General features: G+C 37.8%; 1 protein-coding gene across 4 annotated transcripts in view; it reads left to right on the top strand.

The window, feature by feature from the left end:
• The window catches only part of LOC109419738 (trissin receptor), a 326,442-nt gene extending 306,207 nt beyond the window's left edge, over positions 1-20,235 (top strand). For 2 of the 4 annotated variants that reach the window (XM_029852724.2, XM_019694013.3), the window contains one exon: positions 20,065-20,205. In XM_029852724.2, the coding sequence (XP_029708584.1) occupies positions 20,065-20,112 (48 nt within the window). In that variant the 3' untranslated portion in view covers positions 20,113-20,205. Of the gene's footprint in view, positions 1-20,064 lie in introns of all 4 variants that reach the window. The other 2 variants (XR_009997449.1, XM_062850150.1) reach the window with 2 other exon arrangements.
• Positions 20,236-25,673: the final 5,438 nt, after the last annotated feature.

Here is a 25,673-nt window from a genome sequence, read left to right as displayed (position 1 = left end):
GAAACGCCATTCTCTTTCTTCATCATTCCTACACCTCTGGACAAATTTTAAAAAAAATCGTTAGACGAAATTTTGAGTTACGCCGTTTTAAAGGGCCTAACCCCTAAAAAATGAGGGTTTCTATAGAAAAACATCATATTTCATAACAGAAGCATGCTTCTGCCAACAAAATTTGAAACGCCATTCTCTTTCTTTATCATTCCTACACCTCTGGATAAATTTTTAAAATAATCGTTAGATGAAATTTTGAGTTACGCCCTTTTAAAGGGCCTTACCCGTAAAAATAGGGGTTTTTATAGAATACCATCATATTTCATAACAGAAGCATGCTTCTGCCATCAAAACCTGAAACGCCATGCTCCTTCTTTATCTTTCCTACACTTCTGAACAAATTTTTAAAATAATCGTTAGACGAAATTCTGAGTAACGACCTTTTAAAGGGCCAAACCCCTAAAAAATCAGGGTTTTTTTTTATATAAAATCATCATATTTCATAACAAAAGCACGCCTTGAAGTCCCAAATAATAAAACGTATTATTAATAATGCTACAATTTGATACTATGCGCTAATATTGGCTATTTGTATTGATGTTTGTATACAAATTGGCCATTACGCTAATATAAGGGAAGTATTTTCAAACATGTAGGAAGCAATCATGTTTGTATCAATTGCCATTCATAGCGTGGGACGTAAGTTTTTTGTATTGCTTTTTTAAAGACAAAACAAGCGATGGCATGTACCTATCTCATTCGTTGGATTTATTGCTGAATGCTGTTTTCAATTAATAAACATACAAAACTAAGGATTGAGATGATCAATTGTAATGATAGTTCTATATTTAACTGCTAAACTACTTTACCGAAGAATAAACGTGATTAAATGAAACTAAGTTTCATAATAATTCTACTATAAGTACTTATGACCTTCAAATGGGTGTAACTGGAGAATTTGACCAACATTATTTTTGAAATTCAGTTTATGGGTGTGCATTAACTGTATAAATGAAAAAGTAAATGAACTGTCGTTCATGTTTTTCATTGTATATTGTTCTGGCTATAATAGTAAATAAAGCCAACAACGTTCGTATCCTACAGGTAAAAGAATACTTCCCTTATACTGGCGTTATGGCTAATTTTTATACACAATGCATTCAATATTAGTGCATAGTATCAAATTGTAGCATTATTAATAATACTGTTCATTATTTTGGACTTTGAAGCATACTTCTGTTATGAAATATGGTGGAATTCTATAGAAACCCCTATTTTTTTAGGGGTAAGGCCCTTTAACTCAAAATTTCGTCCAACGATTATTTTAAAAATTTATCCAGAGGTGTCGGAATGATAAAGAAAGAGAATGGCGTTTCAAATTTTGTTGGCAGAAGCATGCTTCTGTTATGAAATATGATGTTTTTCAATAGAAACCCTCATTTTTTAGGGGTTAGGCCCTTTAAAAGGGCGTAACTCACAATTTCGTCTAACGATTTTTTTTTAAATTTGTCCAGAGGTGTAGGAATGATGAAGAAAGAGAATGGCGTTTCAGGTTTTGATGGTATATTTTTTTTGATAATAACGGTAAATGAAGCACCGTGGAAGCATCTGTTAAGGTTCTTAGAAAAACCTGAATTAATCCACCTATGGTGAACAGAACCCTTCTTACACGTATTAAAATTATTGTTGTATTATTCGTATATATGATTGTGAGTTTTGGTTTTTCTAGAAAATATTGTAGATTTGGCATCAAGTTGATTGCTTTCCATAATAGAATCATCGACCATGGGCTCAACTATCAGAAATGCCACCCAGAATCTCCTAGAATCTTGTATGGAATGTTTAAACAATAGCTTACATATTCTGGAATATTGTATCTCTTGTTAACTGCCAATCTATCAATACATGGGTAAGAAAATCATCGAGATACACTTTGTCAAATATTCTTTATCAGTCGAATAAATTAGATCCAAAGTACTTGGGACCCATGGTTATGGCACAGAAAAACAGACGTTACACTCCGCTCGCTTCCCATCGATCACCTTTTTAACGGTTAATTCAAATTTTCGGTAATAGGTCGATAGATCACTCACTGTTCTAGCGTCGTTTCTGCTTTTGTTTGACGTTTGGAGGATGTTGTAGCTTTTATTTGATGCTAAGAGATCCCGAATCGGTTGACAGACGGCTGAGAAATTTATTATGATACATTTAATCAAAAATCTCTCACTAGCGTAAATTTTATTACTCCTAAGTACTCCTCGAAAGATATCTCGGTTACAAAATGTCCAATCGGAATGAAATTTAAAAGCGTTCTTCTAGGATGCAGTAGCTTTCGTTTGAGGCCTAAAGAACCCAAATCGGTTGATAGACGGCTGAGAAATTTATGGTGATACACTTTGTCAAAAATATCTAAAATAATTAAGTTGTACTACTCCCTAGCACTCTTTGAAAGATATCTCGGTAACCGAACGTCCAATCAAAATAAAATTCAATTGCGTTCTACTAGGATGTAGTAGCTTTCATTTGCTTCCAAGAGAACTCAAATCGGTCAACAGACGGCTGAGAACCGTGAGTGACATTTTTTTGTAACATACATACACACACACATACACACACACATACACACACACGCACATACAGACATTTGCTCAATTCGTCGAGCTGAGTTGATTGGTATATGTGACTCGGCCCTGCGGGCCTCGGATCGAAAGTCGGTTTTCCAAGCGGTATTTATACCCTTCTTATGGGTGTAAGAAGGGTAAAAAGGCTTTTCCTACATACATTCCGTGATATTTTTGCTACTGTTTATTAAGCTCAAATATAACAAAGAGATAGTAGCTTTTATGTATTTGATGCAATTGCATTTTTATGTATAACTAACTTGTGTAACCAAATATGATCATAAAAAATCTGTTGACAAACGGCTGAGAAATGTATTATGATACATTTTATCAAAAATCTCTCAAAAGCGTAAATTTCATTACTCCTTAGTACTCGTGGAAAGATATCTCGGAAACAAAATGTCCAAACGGCATAAAATTTAATAGCATACTACTTGGATGCTGTAGCTTTCATTTGATGCTGAGAGAACTCAAATCGATTGACACACGGCTGATTCATTTATTATGAAGCATTTTGTCAAAGACCTCTTAAAAAGTTAAGTTGTATTACTCCAAAGTACTCCCCGAAAGATATCTCGGTTACAAAATGTCCAATCGGAATGAAATTCAAAAGCGTTCTTCTAGGGTGCAGTAGCTTTCGTTTCGAGCCTTAAGAACCCGATTCGGTTGATAGACGGCTGAGAAATTTATGGTGATACACTTTGTCAAAAATATCTAAAATAATTAAGTTGTACTACTCCCTAGCACTCTTTGAAAGATATCGCGGTAACCGAACGTCCAATCAAAAAAAATTCAATAGCGTTCTACTAGGATGTAGTAGCTTTCGTTTGGGGCCTTAAGAACCCAAATCGGTTGATAGACGGCTGAGAAATTTATGGTGATACACTTTGTCAAAAATATCTAAAATAATTAAGTTGTACTACTCCCTAGCACTCTTTGAAAGATATCTCGGTAACCGAACGTCCAATCAAAATAAAATTCAATAGCGTTCTACTAGGATGTAGTAGCTTTCATTTGCTTCCAAGAGAACTCAAATCGGTCAACAGACGGCTGAGAACCGTGAGTGACATTTTTTTGTAACATACATACACACACACATACACACACACATACACACACACGCACATACAGACATTTGCTCAATTCGTCGAGCTGAGTTGATTGGTATATGTGACTCGGCCCTGCGGGCCTCGGATCGAAAGTCGGTTTTCCAAGCGGTATTTATACCCTTCTTATGGGTGTAAGAAGGGTAAAAACACTTGAGATATTTCTAAAAGAATTTCTGTGAAAGTTCCCAGGAAAATGAATCAACTTCTTAAAAAAAATCCGTAGAAAAATTCCCTAGTGAAAATGCCGGATACATTTCAGGGGAAAACATGGAGATCAGGACGAAATCCTGCATGAATCTCTGGTGGAACTACCCAGGTAACCAATAAGCAGTTAGAATAGCATTAATTCGGCACTATATGCGCCTTAACAGCAGGTCTTCAAATGCTAATCTGCCGTATATGCGCCATTAGTGCTAATCAAATGCAGGGTTTGGTCCAATATACGGCTGCTTAAATGCTTAACCCTCCTATCCCCCAGATTGTCAAAAATAAAAACAAATATTTTCTCCCCTGCCCATTTCACGGCTTCCCTTTCTTTTCTTTCTTTTCACTCTCCTGTGGAACTTTTGAGGCTTGGGGCACGTCCTGAAGTGCTGTTGCTGTTTTTTTTTACTGCTTTCGGCCAAATTGAGATATGATCCCTCGATCCTTGGGTTGACGATGGTGCACGCTATGTCTGAACCAGCAGATTATAAAAATTGAATGTACATCGGGATTCTTTCCATAAAAGATCAGTATTCAAGCTATATTTTCATTTGCAGAAGGTTTTAAAATATTCTATCGGTGAAAAATTTTCCATACATTTTGTATGGGAGAGAAATTGACCGAAAATGAGGATTTCAAGCAAATTTATATGAAAAACGGTCAAAAAGATGGAAAAATCAAAATTTCCCCGATAGAATATTTTGAAACCTTCTGCAAATGAAAATATAGCTTGAATACCGATGTTTTATGGAAAGAAACCCGATGTACATTCAATTTTTATAATCTGTTGGTTCAGACATAGCGTGTGGTGCTGAACCGCGCTACAGGGTAAGCTATAGATGATTAGATAAAGCGCGTTGGATTTTTGATCTATTTAAGGCATGAGTATTACACCGGCGGCAGTTACTTCGAGCTCGGCAGGTGCTGATAATAAAATCGATCATAGGAAACCAACCATGGAATTAATTTATCAAAGCATGTTTTCCCATTGATTTTCTTCGTTGTTACCTATGATTGACTGGACATACGAATAATGATGGCTTCTACAGCCGTGGCACGTAAATTAGGAAGTGGAAATGTGTTATGGTTTTAGCATCACCCATCTTTCTCAGCAGTTTCATGGCAATAAAGTAGTTATGATACCTGTTGACCAAAACATACAATGCATTTGAAATGCTACGAAACTGCTGTCAGATTTTAAGTAGCATTTGAATTGTTAATATAGGGCAGTTTAGCAGTCGGACTGCTATGATACGGCAGTAAGCAGGCCGAATGCAGAAATAAAACAGTAATACGGCTTATTTAAATGCTTATTGGTTACCTGGGTACTGTAGGATTTTTTGGAAGAATTCTTGAATAAATTCCTGGACTTATTCATGCTGGAATTTTCATTGATATCCTTAGAGCAATTCCTGAGCAAGTCCCTCTGAAAATACCCGAATGATTTTCTGAGGGTATACAGTGTCGGACAAAACAATAAAACCACCGGTCCTATTTTATACAAAATTGCCAAGTTTGACGATATAGTACTCGGTTTCTAGTAAACCGATTTGGCTGAAGTTTTAACAGCCGACATATAATTTCGGGAATTTTGATTTGTAATAAATTGTTTGAGTTCTGTTCATTACTTCCAAAGTTACAGATATACGGTGCAACAAAACTCTAACACCAGATTTTTATGATAGTTATATGTCTATATGGGTCTCCAGTTAGTCTAGTGGTTAAGGCTATGGATCGCCAATCCGGAGACGGCGGGTTCGATTCCCGTTCTGGTCGGAAAATTTTCTCGACTCCCTGGGCATAGAGTATCATTGTACTTGCCTCACAATATACAAATTCATGCAATGGCAGGCAAAGAAAGCCCTTCAATTAATAACTGTGAAGGTGCTCAAAGAACACTAAGTTGAAGCGAGGCAGGCTAAGTCCCAGTTGAGACGTACAGCCATAAAGAAGAAGAAGAAGAAGTATATGTGGTCAATTCAATGAAAATGTCCCCAAATTTAAATGGCATCCTTAATTTTAGTATTTGTTCATCAATCATCAAGTATCAGATACTTTCATATATCCTTTGATGATGGCAATCTGAAAGTGGTCCTTTTATTTTGTCGTTTCGTATATCTGTAGCTTTTGATGTAGTGAACAGAACTCAATCAATTAAATACAAATCAAAATTCATGTAACTCCATGGCGACTGTCACAATTTCAGCCAAATTGGTTCATAAGAAACCGAGCATCACATCGTCAAACTTGGCCATTTTGTATGAAAAATGGCTGGTGGTCATATTGTTTTTTTTCGACACTGTATCTGGATTTTTTTCTGAAGAAACCATTAGAAGTATTAATGAAATTCCTAGAAGAAATCCTCACAGAATCCCTGGGTAGGTTTCTGAAGAAACCGCTAGAGGAATTCCCGAAGGTATCCCTGGAAACTTTTTAAGTTCTCTTTTGAGAAATTTCAAACGAAATCATGGGGTAAACCTTACAAAAATCCTGGATTCGTGGAGGAATCCTTGCAAGGATTCCTAGAAGATTTGCTGGAGAAATCCCTGGAGCAAATATTGGATGAATCGCTGGAAGAACTCATTCAGAAAATAGCTATAGGAACTCATAGAGGAATTGCAGGATCGGATGCTGGAGGAATTGCTAGAGGAATTACTTTTTAAGGAATTCTTTGAGAAATTACTATAGGAACCCCAACAAGAGTTCGTGGAGGAATTCTTGAATTAATTCAGGTCTTGAAAGAATTGAGGTAATCTCTGGAGGAGTTCCTTAAGGAATCTCGCAGGAATCGCAACATGAATCGCTGGAAAATTCCTCAAGGCATTCTTAAAAGAATCCCTGGAGCAATTGAAGGGGGGAACTCCTGCAAAAATCCTTAGAGGATTTTTTGAAGGAATGGCTGGAGAAATTCCTGAACAAATCTCGGAAGCAATCCCAGGAAGAAATTTCTAAACAAGTCCCTGAAATAATTCTTTCCTTCAGGAAAAATTGTGTAGGAATCCTTGTCTGCTATAATATCTGGACGAAATATTGAAGAAATCCTTGGATTAATTCCTTAAGGTTCCACGTAGAAAATGATGGATAATGAAATTTCTTGAGGAATTCTGTAAGAATTTCTGAAGGACCCATGGGATAAATTCCTGAAGCATGTCGTGGAACAAGCCCTGAAGCAATCACTATCAGAGCTCCGCAATACATCCATGGAGGAATTTGCGATAGGAAAATTTCTATAGATATACCTAGATGAATTTCTGAAGGTCTCCCTGAAGGAATTCATCAAGAAATCCAAGTTTTTATGCTCTTAGCACGACGTTTGTTCAAATTAAATGCTAGTGAAAATTCGTGAAATTCGAGCTACCGCACGCTAGCAACATGTCCTTCTCTTTCTATACCAGTTACGAATGCCCTTGTGAAGGCCAAACCACAAATAAAATTCTGGATTGGCATTCTAGAAACCTTTACCCACAGACAAACAGACGTAACACTTGCGAAATTTCCATAGACCACGCTTTTAACGATCATTTTAAATTTTTATAGTTGTGGCTTTCACAACCAGAGGCGCGCGCATCGTTTTTCTATGCGTTTGACGTTTCACACTAGCGCCTTCTGTTGACGATATTGCACAACACAGTGATTCGTGCAACTTTTCCACCAGGTGATGGTAGTGTGAACTGGGCGATGGATTTCCATGAAAATCGTTCAAGGTGTTACGTCTGTTTGTCTGTGCTTTACCCTTATTCTTCATCTCTGCTTCGAATGTTTCAAAATTAACACTCGAACTGGCGCTGAGCAAATTCAAAATTAAATCTCTTTCAATCTGTTTCAAACCAATCGACGACGGTCACGTTCCGTCGGTCGTTGTACCATTGACCTCGCCGCCATGAAGCCTGTGATGTTTGAGGAAAAGCTTGTGCGAAGTCAATCCACTCTTCCTTTTGGAGTCCATAATAAATGTAATAAAGGTAAACACAGTTTATTCGTTTCTCGATACGACATTGGCCGTAGCAAAATGCAAAAAAAAACATTTACCGGAATGTGGGTGGTTTGATACACTGAACGGATTTGATCGCGATTCGATTGGTTTGTTATTTGTTTGCAATTGTTCGATTTATATTTCCCGCCAGTACGTTACAGCGAAGTGAAAGTTGGGTGGGTAAGTGGGTTTAGATTACCGTTGAATGCTGTGTGAATTCGTTTCAGTTTTAGATGAAAAAATGTGTAGTATCTGACATGAATAACTTTAAATGTTTGATTGGTTTGCTTTCTAGATGCTTTGGAAATATTATTTTCAAAGTTATTACACTTTCAGCCCACGCCACAGTGGGAAAAAACCGACCCAAAAAGGCACCTAATTATTGCGGCTGATTGCAATCTTTGAAGCCCATCTTTTTCGAATGGAAAAATGCCAAGGAATCGATTGGTGATAGTTTCATTCACCGGAATTGAGTGTAAGTGTCCATTTTGCCCCATTTTCCCCTAAAAAAACACTGTTTTTCTGAAATAAATAATGGTTTCAACTGATTGCGGCTAACCAACCAATTTTTTATTGATGTAGAATTGACAGGTGCATTCTATGGAGCATACCTCGATCTATATCTTTGACTGGAAGTGCCCATTTTGCCTCATTTTCCCCTAAAAATACTGTTATTCTGGATTAAAAAAATAGTTTCAACTGATTGCGGCTAACCAACCATTTTTTTCTTGATGTAGAATTTACAGGTGCATTCTATGGGACACACCTTAATTTGTGTCATTGAATGAAAGTGTTCGCAATCAGTTAAAACTATTTTTTAATCCAGAAAAACAGTTTTTTAGGGGAAAATGGTGCAAAATGAGCACTTCCAGTCACTGACACGGATCGAGGTGTGCCTCATGAAATGTTCCTGCCAATTCTACATCAAGAAAAATATGGTAGGTATGCAGCTATCAGTTGATACTAATTTTTAATTCAGAAAAAAACCGTATTTTTAGGGGAAAATGAGGCAAACTGGGCACTTCCAGTCAATGACATATATCGAAATGCACCGCAAAGTATGTGCCGATTAATTCTACATCAGGTAAAAATTGGTTGGTTGACCGCAATCAGTTGAAACCATTTTTTTTCATTCAGAAAAATAGTATCTTAGGGGAAAATGAGGCAAAATGGGCACTTTCATTCAATGACACAAATTTAGGTGTGTCCCATAGAATGCACCTGTAAATTCTACATCAAGAAAAAAATGGTTGGTTAGCCGCAATCAGTTGAAACTATTTTTTTAATCCAGAATAACAGTATTTTTAGGGGAAAATAAGGCAAAATGGGCACTTCCAGTCAAAGATATAGATCGAGGTATGCTCCATAGAATGCACCTGTCAATTCTGCATCAATAAAAAATTGGTTGGTTAGCCGCAATCAGTTGAAACCATTATTTATTTCAGAAAAACAGTGTTTTTTAGGGGAAAATGGGGCAAAATGGACACTTACACTCAATTCCGGTGAATGAAACTATCACCAATCGATTCCTTGGCATTTTTCCATTCGGAAAAGATGGGCTTCAAAGATCGCAATCAGCCGCAATAATTAGGTGCCTTTTCGGGTCGGTTTTTTCCCACTGTGCCACGGTGGCGGTACTAAAATGATTGTTTTACGAGGGAGCAAACTTGATGCATGGTGATCAAGTATCGCCATTAGGTTGTTTAAAATGCACTCCGGAGCTGCAGATTTTCTATCGAATTTTTAGTCGTTCTGAAAATGAGTGGGAGTTTGCGTATTGCGAGTGGTAGCGCGTGTACTGAAATTTTCAATGTTTGACTAATTCCAATATTTGGTGCTTATTGTCATTTCTCTATTCAAGTTTTTGATTAATTAGATGACAAGGAATTCCTTAGGCGTCGTCCAAAAAGAAAAGTACAGCCGAGTGTTACGGCTCATACAAAAAATTTAGGATATTCATACAAAAAAGCGTTATGGAGGGAAAGGGGGGGGAAGGTTTGGTAAAAAAAATGTCGCTTTTAGCGTTACATAATAAACGGATCCTGAACATATTAGATTTTAGAAAAGTTTTGCGACACACTTATACGTACACACCTAGAAAATGTCATGTAATTTCAAGTGTCCTGAACCTGACATATACGAGCATCTTCGAAAACACATATTTAGAGGTTGAAACATGTAAATATACGTCTTTCAAGACACCCCAAAATATAACTTATTTTTTCTTTGCGTCTAGCAATCACTAGGCGCGATTTAACAGATAAAATATAGAAAAGTAAAATAATGCCATGCATGGATTCGACCACCGGATCCACTGATCGTGAATCACATCTCATACCTCTCGGCCATTTCACCGAGCAAGAAACTGGTTGATAAACGTGATACTGATTCTACGTTTCTGATGAAACGAATTGGTTGACATCTAACGCAACCAACCAGCACTTACATGATGCGCGTAAAATTGAATCCAATTTGTGAGTCAGTGTTGAAAACGTTTACGTTCTTTGATGATTCCGTTTCGTGCAAATTTCAGAATTTCTAAGTGTGTAGCCATAGCTAAACAGCTTTGGCATGTGCCAAACACACACACACGCGTTACCGTCATTTACGTTATATGCCAGTCGTCATTTGCGAATCCGCAATAAATCAAACGAAAATCTGCAATCCTGAAGTGCATTGTAAGCAATCAAACGTGGATACTTGATCGATCGTTGTTTATCTTACCTTCTCGCTCGAGTAGTTTCCCTTCACTTGCACTCCTAGTGCAGTCACCGTGTGTTGGATATTTCAATAGTAGAGAAATAATATTTACTTTGTATCATCCAAAAAATAAACCATTCAAATAGTAAAACTTGCTTTGAATACAAAGCATACAGATTTTGAAGCAATGTAAGAGACTTGTATGTATAGCATGCATACACGAGAAGAAAAATCTGATCCACAACCTTTTGGCTTGGAATACGATTTAAGCAACCGCAATAAAAAGTGAACAAATTGAAACTCGGTCCAACCCATCCATTGTACTGAAACGCTCCCACTCCATGGGATGTTTTATATTTTGTGCATCCGTTTACGTAGAATTTAAAATTGAACCAGCTGATTTGTTTGCCTTAACATTCCCAAAGCAATGTCACAGGAAGAACAGGATGACCTTACGTCACCTTTTGCTGAAAATGTATCAGCATTATAATGGCAAGGTTAATGACACGACGATAAAAAGCTGACCAGCTGCAGTACCATTTTTTTTATTAGGCTTTGCTTCGCCAATCCGGAGATGTTAGATTCATTCATTCATTCATTCGGTCAGTATTTTTTCGCTGGGCATAGTGCATCATTATGATTGTCAAAGAGAGTACAACATGTTTAAAACGATGCTGAATTTGAGAACATTTCTTGGGGATTCGACTGTTGATGTATATGTTTGGAGGTTATGGCTTTCAGTCTTGGGAGGAATAACTCAAAAACGGATTGGGATGTTTTCATCCGACGTTTCGGACACATTGAATGTGCCTTTCTCAAGGAACTAACTATGCTCCGTTTTGTCGTAGTCACAAAGTCGGCCTATGCTGTGGAAATATGTTACGAGAAAACGGGGCATAGTTAACTCCTTGAGAAAGGCACAATAAATGTGACCGAAACGTCGGATGAAAACTTCACAATCCGTTTTTGAGTTATTCCTCCCAAGACTGAAAACCATAACCTCCAAAGACATGCGTACATTCATCACGTGATGAAATGGAATCATGCACGCATGTGACCTCCACTTTATCGTCTTATTTAACATCTTATGTGACTTTGTATCCATAAAAATCAATAAGTCAAGGTGCTCAACCTTAACATAAAATATATAAATATTTGACGTTTTAGTAAAAATTCCATAAAAAAATCATTCAAGAATCTTGCCAGGTCTTATCTTGAAAAATGTCATTTTTCATAAAAAAAAAACTCATAAAGAAGCAGCCAGTAAGATTTTCATAAATAGTAATATTGCATAAATCGATCTTGTGGAACCTTTAAATGTTTATTTAGGAAATTGAAATATTTTATAAAGAATAAATTACCTTTTCACCTGAATAAAAGATGTATGGTCTCTTTTTGACGGCTGCCTATATTACAATATCACGCTGCTCATAATACCAAAGGTAGCACAGAACCATCTAAAAACGCATATATATATATATATATATATATATATATATATATATATATATATTGAAATTGTACGATATAGTATGCTACAGTATTGGTATAATGTAGTTTTTTTAAATAACCCTGGAATTTTAAATGCAGTTTTGTTATAGTTAAAAATGTATAAAGTAGTCCCTATCCAGTTCTATATGAGATGTGTCCGATTGGTGTATGAACAACTTTTTTGTTTATTGATGGATTTAGCTCAAATTTTGCATACGTCCTACATACATACTCACGATTATCGTTTGTAAAAATTGTGGAAACTCATTCACTACTCTGGGAGTTATAATGGGAGAAAAAATATGAAAAAGTGTATAAAGAAGACCCGCACGGGTAACAACATGTTTATTTAAACAACTCTAACTTTGCAATTTTTTTTGCAAAATTTTAAACGTTTCTTTAGGGTCCTAAGCTAGATTTTTGAGATGTATTTTTCGAACTTGCGGCAACACGAGACGACACGAACCGTTTTTTATTTAAAAATTACCTAAATTGCAAGTGTGCAATGCATAAAAAGTGCCGACCACGAAGCCACAAAGGAATTCCTCCAGGAAGATCATCAGCATTTCCTCCAGGCGTTTTCTTTGAGAATTCTCCAGGAATTATTTAAGAATTCAACAAATTCTGCTCGGATTTGTCCAGCAGTTTTTCCAGGAATTCATCGAATGGTTTCTTTAATATATGAAGTTCTAGAAGAACTTTCTTCACAGAAACCTGAGTTTTTTCAGAGATTTTTTGCTTGTTAGTATTTGTGAAGTGCTTCTTTCAGGTATATATTCATCCATTTCCGAAGAAAAATCTCAAGCGATTTTTCTGGAAGTTCCTCTAGAAGTTTTTTTACCAGAATTTCCTCCAGGTATTCATCCAGATACCACCTAGAATTTGTTCAGATTTTTTTTTCAGCGATTCCTTTAGAATGCTTTGCGATGTTGCTTCGGAATTTTTTTTCACGGAATTGTTCAAGAAATTCTTTCATGCGTATCTGCAGAGGGCACTTATATTCTCGCTAGTATTTTTTTAAAGGGCATGAGCATGAGCATGAGATGACCGTACAATTCGTAGTTGCTACTCCGTTACTGACCAGAACAGTCAACATTGCACAGGGAACCAAATGGATGGGGCCTAGGTGTAGCTTTCCATCCTCAATGTGCAATTTTGAAGGTTCAAAACTTTATATTGTCAGTACCGGCGCCGGCCACTCCCTAGTATTTTTTAAAGACTCCCTAAAAAAAGATTCTTTAGATATTCATCAGTGTTCTTCCTCTTCCTCTTGATTCGTTGATTTTTTTTTTAATTTTGCACGATTTACTTCAGAAATTTCTTATTTCTTTTACGTGTACTAATCCCTTCATGAGAAATTCTATAAGGAGAAAAATATAACAAAAGAACATCTATTCCAAAGTGATGGTCTCGATTACTCTTTATAACTCTGAGTTCCAGCTGTAGCTTTATCTGCAATTTCTGCAGGCATTTTTTGAGAGAGCTTCTTTACGGATTTCTCCAGGAATCCTTCCGAAAATTACTCAAGCATTTTTTGGAGTAATTTTCAGAGTACTTCCAGAATGGTGGTATCTTGAGGAGTTTGTTCAAATATTTCCCTGGCATTTATGCAGGAATTTCTCCAGAGATAACTCAGTAATTGCTCCAGGTTTTTTGACAAGAAATACAATGTTAATCCTTTTTTTGTGGGCCTCCAGTTAGCCTAGTGGTTAAGGCTATGGATCGCCAATCCGGAGACGGCGGGTTCGATTCCCGTTCTGGTCGGGAAAATTTCCTCGACTCCCTGGGCATAGTGTATCATTGTACTTGCCACACAATGTACAAATTCATGCAAAGGCAGGCAAAGAAAGCCTTTCAATTAATAACTGTGGAAGTGCTCTAAGAACACTAAGTTGAAGAGAAGCAGGCCAAGTTCCAGTGGGAACGTAAAGCCACAAAGAAAAAGAAGAATACTTTGTTTTTCTAGGAATCTGCAAAGGTATCACCAAGAGTTTTTTGAGGGATTCCTTCAATCAACCCTCAGGTTTTTTTAACCCTTCAGAGACTCTTTCAAGACTTTTCCAGTGCTTTTTTGTAATTTCTGAAAGGAATTCTGGAAAAAAAATCCCCAGAGGAATTCTACAGGAACAATTCTCTATAGAAATCCCGGAAATATTCCTGAAGGAGCTGCAGAAGCGATTTAAAAAAAAAATCTTGCGGGAATGTCTGCGAGAATCCTTGAAGGACTACCTGAAGTCATTCTTGGAGGAACTCTTGGAAAAACTTCCGATGCAATCTCTGAAAGATTTTTAAATAAATTTTTAGAAGAACTTCTTAAAAACTCCTTGGTAGAGCTTCTATAGAAACCCTATGCTGACATTTCTTAAGAAACTTCGAAGATGTCTCTGGAGGTATTTTTAAAGAAGTTCCTGAAGTAATTTCTAAAAAAAAACTTTTCAGTATTCTGGAGAATGTAGACAACCCCTGTAGAAATCTCAGTAATAAATCTGTGGAATTAATCCCTAGATGTATATCTGAAGAAATCCCAGGAAAGTTCTTGGAGGAATCCCCGCAGAAATTTTTGATGAACTTCCTGGAGAAATACCTGAAGACACTCCTTGGGAAACCCTCGGTGAAATGCATAGAAAATTTTATAAAGGATTCTTAAGAAAATTTCTGGAAGAGTTCTTTTTTTCTGAAGGATCCTTACCAGGTTTTTTAAAGATCACCCGTAAAGTGCGTCACGCATGAAGAGGGGAGGAAATATCCTCAAAGGTGTGACAAACAATGTATAAGGTATAGGAAAACCCGTACGAAGGAGGGGGAGGATGTTAAAAAATCCCATTTTTCGTGTTATGTACTAAATGTATGCCTCCCTAAAATAAAATTTGCTACATAAATTCTAAGAGGATTCCGGTCAGCAATTTAGGAAGAATTTTGGAAGAAGTTTAGGAAATTGTTTTGCAGCGATTCCAGGAAGATTTGTTGGAGAAACTCCTGGAAGAATTTTTAAAGGAACCTCTCGAGAAATTCATAAAGGAAATCCTAAAAGAATTCCTCAATTTGTTTTTGGAGCAATGTGTGAAAGAACTTCTCATAGAATTCTGGGAAAAAGCCCTCAAGAATCTTTGAGAAAATTGGAGAAATCCTCAATGAAATCCTTCTGGAATTTCTCTAAGAGTTCTTTCAGAAATTCCTCTTCGCATTAGCTTAGATATTTTTAAGTTTTTTTGAATTTGCTCCAAGAGTTCCTTTAGAAGAGAGTTCGTCTTAAAATTTCTCTAAGAATTTCTTAAAAATATTCTTCAGGAATTCCTCTTAATGTTTTTCTCAGTTTTCTTCAAAGAATACCAAAAGAAATTCTTGCAATAGGGTAATTCGCCAATTGTTGAACGGTTAGTACTGGCATTTTTGTTTTCGTTTGTTTTTCCGTGCATAATTCCACTTTAGTTGAAAAATATCCAGTGATCGTCTAGATCTACTTATTCCTTATACTGCCCATTGGATTTGTATTCCATTAAATTCCATATTCTAAGAGAAAATAGAACATTTGTTTGGGAAGTCTGTAACCTAAATGTTGAACGCTTCCTTAAGCTTGTTCATCCTAATGTTGGACGGTTCTCGCTAATTGTTGAACGGTTGAAGCTTTGTTCGTAATGGGGCACGTTCGGTGTAGTACTAGATTTGTAGTAATGAGCTGAATTTTAGTATGGTGAGAAGGTCAATTCTCCGTTTCTGCAATGAAATGGTGCAAAAAGCGTGGGCATTATGATTCCTTGCCTAATTTGATGCTGTATGAGCAAAACTTTGGATAACTATGTTGTTTATGTTGCAAGAAATGGAGAAAACAACAACACTGTTGTCCAAAGTTTTGCTCAAACAGCATCAAATTAGGCAAGGAATCATAATACCCACGCGTTTTGCACCATTTCATTGCAGAAACGGAGAATTGATCTTCTCACCATACTAAAATTCAGCTCATTACTACAAATCTAGTACTTCACCGATCTGTCCTATTGATGACGTATAACCCGACATAAACCTATCATTCACCTGTTTTTATTTTGGGCACCAAACCCATCATAGACTCAACAGTTATCCGATGTGGGTCCAACAGTGGTCCAACATTTGATAAAATTTGATCCGACATTGACCCGACATCCAATATTTTTTCACTCTGGCGGAATTTTTTCCGGGATTTTCGTGTTCTGCGCCTAGTTAGTCATTTGAGTGACAATTCATTCAAATGTGGGAGCATTCATAAAATACTTCACGCAATAATTGTCCATTCTAACCCCCCCTCCTATATCACACTTTTTGTATGGGACCTCTAATTTTTTGTACGGGTCGTCACACTTTGCTGAACTTCTCTCACCCAGTCTTTCAAGAGCATCCTTCTACTCCATGATCCAAACAAGCATGCTTTGAAATGATCCTTAATACCAGGATCGTTTTGGATCATGATTTTTTCCAATCTCAGCGTGCGGGATCTGTGCATGGGATTCAATCCCAAGATTGAATCCCTACGTTCAAATGCACTGAAAAGTTTGGTAAGCTAAGGATGTGTTTAGTTCCGAAGAACATTGCCTCTTCGGGTGTCCGTTATCCATACCACTAAGAGTGAAATGTTCAATGGTAGCAGTACATACCGTACCTGCCAAAGCCTTTTATTGAACGCAAAATTTTATTTAATTTTAATTTGTGTGAGGATTTTTTAAGGGATGATTATGTTTAATTTAACAGACACCCACCGTTTCTAGAGGTATATATCTCTAATCGTTTCTAACAGATGAACTGTGTAGACCCACGTTTTTAATTCAATAATTTGTGATGAAGAAGGAGCGTAAGCTCAGGAAAATAACTATCTCTTCTGGCCCATTTCAAAAGCACCACCTCCAAAAAAGACTAGCTTCTTATTTAGCCCGTAGCTTCCGCTTGAAGATAAGCCCAGTTTCCTGAGTTGGGTCTGACCTTGCAAGCCCAATCGCCATTAACAGCGAAAAAAAACTACAGTAAAGGTCTGAGCGAAAATTATTAGTCAATCCCGCCATTTGGTCAATTTTTGAAAAACATTGGGTTAGGAATCTGTCAGTCTGGAACTAAGAACACAACTTTCTGCCCCGTCTAGAATCGATTTCGTTCGTTTTGTTGAAACTCGTTAACTGAAAAGAGATTGCAGAGAACGCTCCTCGGATATAATCAAGGAAGCAAAGTATTTCGTTCTCTCTGTGGAATCTGTCAAGGAAAAATTTTCTATCAACACTCAACTAAAAAACTATGGTAACGCGATGCATTTCCACTGCTGTGAGAATCAATCAAGGATTGAATCATGGGATTCAATCCTCCCATACAGGAGACAAGATTCAATGCATGCCTGGATTGAAACGAAATAAGCGCTTCAAACTGATCATGCTCCTGTGGTTTTGAATCTCAGCAGCTCTTGGAGTGGGATTTTTTGAAGACTGCTCTCACCCCCCCCCCCTTCAAAGCGTGACGTAATTTATGGACATTCCCAAGGAATCGCTTCCCATTTGAAGACAGCTCTAGGGGACTAAAAATCGTTTTAAACAGAACGAAATGCAAAAAATGGCTGAAAAGATTTAACTAGAAGCGAAAATGACAGAAGAAAAGAACGCCTTCGAAAGCCCCTGAAATACCCCTGGAAACCCATGGGACCCAGTCAACTCCCTAGAATACCCCTGGAACGACCCTGAAATACTTTGAAAACCCGTGGATCGCTCCTGAAAAAGGTGAAGTGAAAAAAAAAATCTGGCAGTCATGCTAACATCGTAGGTTATGCTAGTGTTCAACAATTGGATCTTAGCTGCATAATGATAGTGTGATAAGAAAAATATGTTTTTCAAATGAAATTACAATGAAAATGTGATTTTAAACAATGTTAAACTGTTAAGGACATCCTTCCAGTTATTGTAACTATGGTGTGACTTTGATATTTGTGGTCGATTTGCCAGCAAACTTATTTCGTAACAGCAATTTCTTAAAATTAATCTTAAGAATTGTGCAGTTTTCGTGTCATCAGCGGTACAAAATTTTCAATCGATATTTTTGACGTAAAATATGTATAATTTTGAAACTTTATTGGAGCAATATCATGACACACATGTATACGCATCTAGATCATACGTTTACGTTGATGGAAAACTACTTAAGGTAAATTTTTAATAACATTTTCAAAAACTGTTCAACATTTGGGTACTGTTCAACAATTGGCGAATTACCCTAGTCCATGCATAAATTTCTTCAGGAGTTTCTGCAATTACTCCTTGAGAAATATCTTGAAAAATTATGCCAGGGGTTTCTTTCGAAATTCCCCCAGAAGTTTCCACAAGAAATTCTCAAAAAAAGTCCGTAAGTTCATTACTAAATTGTTCCACAAGATACTTAAGAGATTCTACTGGCGTTTTTTTTTAGGAATTCTTCCAGGAATTAAAGGTTTTCTTCAACAATTTATTTAATACTAAATCCAGGAATTGATCATACAGAGATTCCTCTAGAAGATCCCTGATAAAATCGTTCAGGAGTTGTTCTTTTTCACTTTACCGGGTATTTTAAATTGACGTTATTTTCCTGGAGTGTTTGCTGCAGAAACTTCTAAGAGAATTCTGGCAAGCAATCTTGAAAGAATTAAAAAAAAGGCTGATTTTTTGGTAGCAATTCTAGAAAGGAGTTGGAAAGGAATTTTTCAAAAAAAATTAAGGAAATAGTGGAGAAGCTGCTGAAGAAACTCATGGAAAAAATCTTTTTGGGACAACTCGGGGAATTCATAAAGGAAACCCTGAAGGAATTCCTGAGATTTTTTTTTGAGGAATGAGTCTAAAAATTTCTCCACGAATTACTTGTGAAATTTATGGAGAAAGAATTTCTTAAACTATGACGATCTTGGCTACCACTTCTGATTTGTACATACACTGAAATTTCAATTGCAATGCGCAAAGTGTAGACGCTACAGATCGTGCTCAAATTCTGCACAGATACTCAGGACCCGAAATGGAATCAAAAAAGCTTTGATCTGAGAAAACGGTTCCGATGACCCACGCTACTGTCCATGGTAGAATGATGAGCACGAGGATGTTGAGGTGTAGCTCTTGTTCCTTTTCCAGTCCGAGTTAGGGTCCATTATGAGTTGCCGATAGCCGATATCAATTGTTTTTTTCAAATTAATTTTTAGTTAATTGCCGAAGGAATTTTCTTATTGATTGTCGAAGAGGTTGCTAAGTAAATAATAGAAAGAAAAGTTTTGGCAATGGCAAAACATCAATAAAAGATCTGCTGAAGCAATTAGAAGTAAAGCTTAACAAACTCTCAAAATGATCGGCTAAAAATCTCCCGCAACAACTTCCGAAGGGTTTGCTGCTAAAATTGCTAAAACTATTGCCAATTTCACTGCTCAATCAGATTCCAAATGAATGACCGATGAAATTTTTGAAGGATATGCTGAAAGATTCATTGAAAAATTTGCAAAAAAAGGAGGATCCAAAGGAAATGTAGAAAAAAAAATAACCAAAGTGATGGCATTTATGCGTTTGCACGATTATGATAAGTCTCAAGCTCTTTAAAATAAATTGAAATAGGAATTAATTACAAACCCTGTGTATATTAATTATTAAGGTAAGTTTTTGTAATCTTTAAAGTTTTTTTTGCATGGATTCAAACTTTTTTTTTTTGAATTTAGCTTCGTTGCTCTAATGCTTTCTAGGAAGACCATCTGACAGAACAAACGCTAATGTCATCATATTTAACCACAACAAATCCATCCACTCTTCGTTTAGCCCTAGTTGGTTCAAATTGTTCTCGTTTTCTTGTTTCTTTTTTCTTTATTTTCGCCATGCCATGTCATCGTTCGTTCGTTCGCTCGCTCGCATCGCTGAAATTGCTCGCTGGTTCATGCTGATTGGCATCCGCTTATCCCGCGCGGATCGCAAAATTGAACTCGACTTCACTTCACCACCACCACCACCAACGCATCGCTTAATAGAACCATTCCTTACCGACCGATTCAACCCATGTAGGATTTCCCCAATGATGCTACGACCTGATCGTGTGCCGCCGGTGCTGCTCCGGCCTCCTACGGAACCCACTGGTTTGGTGGTGGAACAACCCGAAGCAGCAGCAGCGGCGGCGGTCCCAACGCCACGGCACCCTCGACCATGACCACCACCAACACCAGCAACAGCAACAACAACAGCAGCAACTGCAACAGTGCCAACGGAAGCAACACGGCCAATCGGCACAACAGCAACAGCGGCGGCGCTCCCACCAGCGACAACGGCAGCAGGCCGACGATCTGTTCGAATCCGCCGCCAACAGTCGAGCCGCCGACGAGCTCTTCGAAGATGACGAAGATGATGATGATGGCCGGCAGTCGGTTTCGTGTACCACGGCGACGGAACAACCAGAGCCGCAGCAACCGGGACATCGTCGACGGAGAAGTGTTGGTCGACGACGAGGACACGACTACGACCTGTAACGACAATGAACTAGTTTCGACCGCAACCGTGACCTTCGCATTGTCCTCGGTTTACTACGTCGAGTGTGAGGAAGGTACCTAATCGGGGATGGGGGGAGGTTTACGGGCCCTTCGACTACAAAGTGTACATAAGAAGCATTTTTCTAGGTCAATGTAGTTCCGAATAAAGTGAAACTTTTTCTCATTCTTTAAGTAGATTCTAGTACAAAACAACGCGTTGTTTGGAGCGACGGATATGGTGCAGATAAACTATAAAGTGTTGAGCGTGTTAACAGAGATTTATGCCAAAGGTTAGGTAGTAGCTAGCTCAGATGGCGTTTCCGAATCAGTGGAAGATATTTCCCTGAACTAATTGGATTTACTGGTTATCCTTATCGCTTCAGAAAGATTGAAGTAGACCATCAAACCCATAAATGGAAACTGAGAAAGCAAAAACATAAACGTCTACATAATATGCAAAATTACACAGCGTAACAAAAAATAACTTTTTGTCTGTCTCAAGAGCAAACTTATGTGTCTCTGACTAATTTTAGGCCGCTGAATCCGAATCCGGGCTCGATTTGCTCCAACATGTCACAATTTTGAGCTATACCTCAATTTATACGGCAAAATATGCGATTTCGGGCTTTTTTGACTGCAAGCCATCAAGCATGGAAACATTTTTTTTAATCAATCAAAAGCTTAATTGGTCAATTAACATCTAAATTAACGACTCATGCAAAATATTTCGTTTTACCAAATCGAATTTGATAGTTTTAAGCGATTTATGTTAGGTACGATATTTCCCATACAAGTCACCCTCCAAAAGTTGCATGCAAGTTTTCATACTAACATAAAATGCTTAAATCTATCAAATTTGATTAGGTAAAACGAAATATTTTGCATGAGTCGTTAATTTAGATGTTAATTGACCAATTAAGCTTTTGATTGATTAAAAAAAAAATATTTCCATGCTTAATATCTTGCAGTCAAAAAAGCCCGAAATCGCATATTTTGCCCTATAAATTGAGGTAAAGCTCATAATTGTGACGTGTTGGAGCAAATTTGAGCCCGGATTCGGATTCAGCGTCCCAAAATCCTTCGGAGATACATAAGTTTGCTCTTGAGACAAAAAAAAATGTTGCGCTGTGTTATCATTCATTCAGATGACCATTACTACACAACACAGGCAACGATGAAAAAATGTTACATTTGTCAACCTTGTTGATACCTGTACCACAGACAAATAAGCATAACACTGACGAAATTTGCGAGTTTACTGCTGCTGCTTCAGTTTCTATTGTCCCACGTCTTTCCAGATTCCATGCTACAGCATTACAGCCCGTTCTTCTCCTCCAAGTTCCTTGTACACTTCTTGTTGGGGGCCGTGCATAAACTAAAGTCTACGCTCTATACAAATTTCATTTTTTTTTTGTACGGACAAAAGTCTATTAAGGGGGAGAGGGGGGGGATGGCTTTGAGATGGCCAAGTTTTGGTCTACGTGGTTTATGAACAGCCCCTTGAACTTCGACTCTTTTCCACGTAGCGTGGCCGAACCACCTTCACTTTCGCTCCTGAATTTCTGTTGCTATCGGATTTTGTTAAAATCGACGATGGAGCTCCGTATTAAAGATTCAACTTGAGGCTATCATGCACGAATTATATGCCACAGGTATCTGTTGAGAAGCCCCGGAATCCAGTTCGCTTGTTCTTTCAAGAGGACACCAAGGTAGTAAGGTACAGGCGTATTCCCAGCTTCCGAAGTTAACTCACCACTTTCTATCCCTTTACATGCCGCTGACTCAGATCCACCTAATGGGTAGCCACCATATTAACGAAATACCATGGATATGAGGGTTGAGTTCGACCGCAAGGCACCGATATAGAGAAAGTTGTACAGGTACTCCGATATCATCAGACTTAGGAGCGCTCTGGAAATATGTAGTTGCCCAACTGGCGCTATGTGTTCATCCTTACATCGTGGTTCACTACTGCACAGCAGCGAATTCCCCTCTGTCCTTCTGCCGATGCGTTACCGGGTGGTTGCCCCGCCTTTGGCCATAGTACCAGCTGCCTTTTCCAAACCTCCGGGAAGACTCCCTCGTCCATGCAGTTTTGCATTATCTGAGCTGGACACACCGGGAATCTCTGCAAATACTGCTTTTACGGTCAGATTTGGAATTTCATCTGGATCTGGAACCGTACATACGCTGAAAGATTTTGCAATTTCCGCAAGTTCATCATCGGCAACTCTCCCCACATCACCATTCCCAGTTCCCAGCATTCCTATGAAAGGAGGCCAAGGCAAGTCATTCCGCGGGGAGAGTCACTTAATGGTCTCTGGAGACAGCTTGGTGAAAACCATTACACCTCGTATTTTAGCCATCACGTGCCTGTAGGCGGATCTCTAGTTAGCCTAGTGGTGAGGGTTATGATCGCCTATCAGGAGACGGCGGGGAAATTTTCTCGACTTCCTGGGCATAGTGTATCATTGTGCTATAGGCATACAAATTCATACAATAGCTGTGGAAGTGCTCAATGAACACTACGTTGAAGAGCGGCAGGCCAAGTTCCATTGTGAACGTAGAGCCATAAAGAAGAAGAAGAGTACACTGTTAGGCAAAATAAAGTGCCCACCCCATCATTTTTTGAATTTCTCTCATTTATTTGGTTGAAATTAATGTAAACACACTGCAGTTTTTTTCTAAAACTATTTTTTAATTTTTTTTTCAAGTTTTACTTACTGAACAATGATAAAAAAGAGTTCAACTCAAAGAAAAAAAAAATCAATAAGTATTATAGAAAAAACCCTAATTAATCCACCTAGCGGTGATGGTGCCTTTCTCGTGCTTTAAAATATCCTTTCAACAAAACTCAAGCGGCATGTTGACGACATTGACATAAATACAAAATGAAAACTGTTTGCTGAATCTACTCAATATGGATACATTTTATATTAGCATAACATCCAATATTTAGAAATTATAAAACAAAATTCAAACCATATAAGTGTCATGAAGCCGCAATATTTTTTTTTTTTTATCTGTATTAACGAGATTTTTAGCCCTAGGCTAGTTCATCTCGGGACCCACGCTTTACTTCCCTTCCGAAGGAAGAACTCACATTTTGCGAGTTTGTCGGGAGTGGGATTCGATCCCAGGTCCTCGGCGTGATAGTCAAGTGTTCTAACCATCACACCAGGTCCGCTCCACAAGCCGCAATATTTTGAAACATCATTTTAGATTTTCCGGTCATCATTTTATGACTCCAAATATCTACCCCAACTAAACTAACCGCCATCTTGAACATTGAGACACCATCTTGGATGTCATGGTATTCATTTTTGGACCTAAAATTACATAAAATAGTTGCCGTATTGAATTTTGGCATGTCGTTTATGATTTTCTGGTTATCAGTTTTGGACGAAGACCGGCATTCTTCCCTATTCAAACTATAGTCATATTGCAGACCTTGTGAAACAGCGGACAGCTTAGGTTTTCTGATTACAAATTTTGAATTCTGAACACATTTCCATTTCAAAATATGCCCATAATGCAAGAATTAAAAATCCTCACTTGAACTTACTTGAATACTGGGCCATTATCTTGGATTTTGGACCGCTATCTTGCATACTCTGGTGAACTCCGAACATATTTCCCAAACCAAACACACTTATTTTATATAGTTTTAGAGCTCAAAATTCCTTAAAACAGCCGCCATCTTCTGTTGTCGCGATCAAATTCTTATTTTTCCATTCAATGTTGACCCATCCTGCTATAAATTTACACCTTAGGAATCTGAAATGGTACGATTTGGTGAGATCGCTTTAGTTTTGTCTATACCTATTTTGTTCTCTTTCATATATGTGAACTTAGACCGATTCGTCACTGTTATTCATACCTAACGTTTATCAGGCCATTAAACAAAGCCACGATTTAATTTTTCACATGAACGTTGGTTCTGCTACACAAAAGCTATTCTCTAATGTGATCTAAGGCTATTTTCTTGCTAACCGTTCATTAGATTATCAAAAAATCTGCGATCTGATGTGTCGTATATATGGATTTGGTTCATTTTTATATTTGGTAATATCCGGTGGGATAGCCGAATCTGATTCCATGAGTCATGGACCATGACACTACCGGTTGTCCCAAATATGGTCTGAGATTATTTTATTGCTTATTTTTCACCTTTACCTAATCACCGCGATTTGATATATCGCATGTATGAGTTTGATTCACTTTTACTTTTAACCACTTTCGAAGCCACAGTTGAACCCGCAACACTACCGGGTCTGACCCTATTTTTCCATCAGGATGTCGATAAGTCGTGATCAGTCTTGTTAGAGATCACAGTCATTTGAACCTTTTCGTCGATATTCGGCCTCCTTTGACTCCGGTATTCGCAACACAATCAATCAAACTACTGTTCGAAACAAAAATGTCAAACGAATGCACTTCACCACGATAGCGGCTTCGGAAGACGGTTCGGCTTTTGTTATTCCTATCTTCTTCCATAACAAGAGCTATGTTGCCCATCTGTGTGCCGTATTCAATGCAACATGCAAGAATAAACTCATATTCACATTCATAATCGGAGTTGGCTGAGAATCTATGCGTAATGCTAGAATTACACACGTGTCATCGTGTCAGGTGACATTGATTTGACTCTTTCTTATGTTTATTGATCTTCGTTCTACTGCTCGTGTTATGTGTAGGTAAGAGGTAACGGTAGCGCACGAATGTAAAATGTAACAAAGCAAGCTGACACCCGACTGCGGCAACGAAATGAAGGTAGTGAAAAGTGTCGAATGTTTACAAGACTGGTCGTGATTTGATACACCGCATCCATGGGTTTGGTTAAATTTTACATTTTACTACCTGGATCTGATTCTGGGTAACTACCGGCTGAACCAAATATGGTCTGACATTAATGTCTTGTTAACTGCTCATCGGTTAACCAAAAACGCTGCAAATTGAAGGTGTCACATGCAGAGTTTGACAATTTCGACGGGACTCTCGGAACCCATTCCGGAACACTACCAGTTGTCTTAAGTGTGACCTAAGGCTATTTTCTAGCTAACTGTTCATCAGGTTATCACAAAAGCCACGATTTGATGTGTCACATGCCTGGATTT

The sequence above is a fragment of the Aedes albopictus genome, chromosome 2 (assembly GCF_035046485.1).
Source record: "Aedes albopictus strain Foshan chromosome 2, AalbF5, whole genome shotgun sequence".
NCBI lineage: Eukaryota > Metazoa > Arthropoda > Insecta > Diptera > Culicidae > Aedes > Aedes albopictus.
Note: the sequence above shows the minus strand (reverse complement) of the source record. Positions and strands in the feature narration are given on the sequence as shown.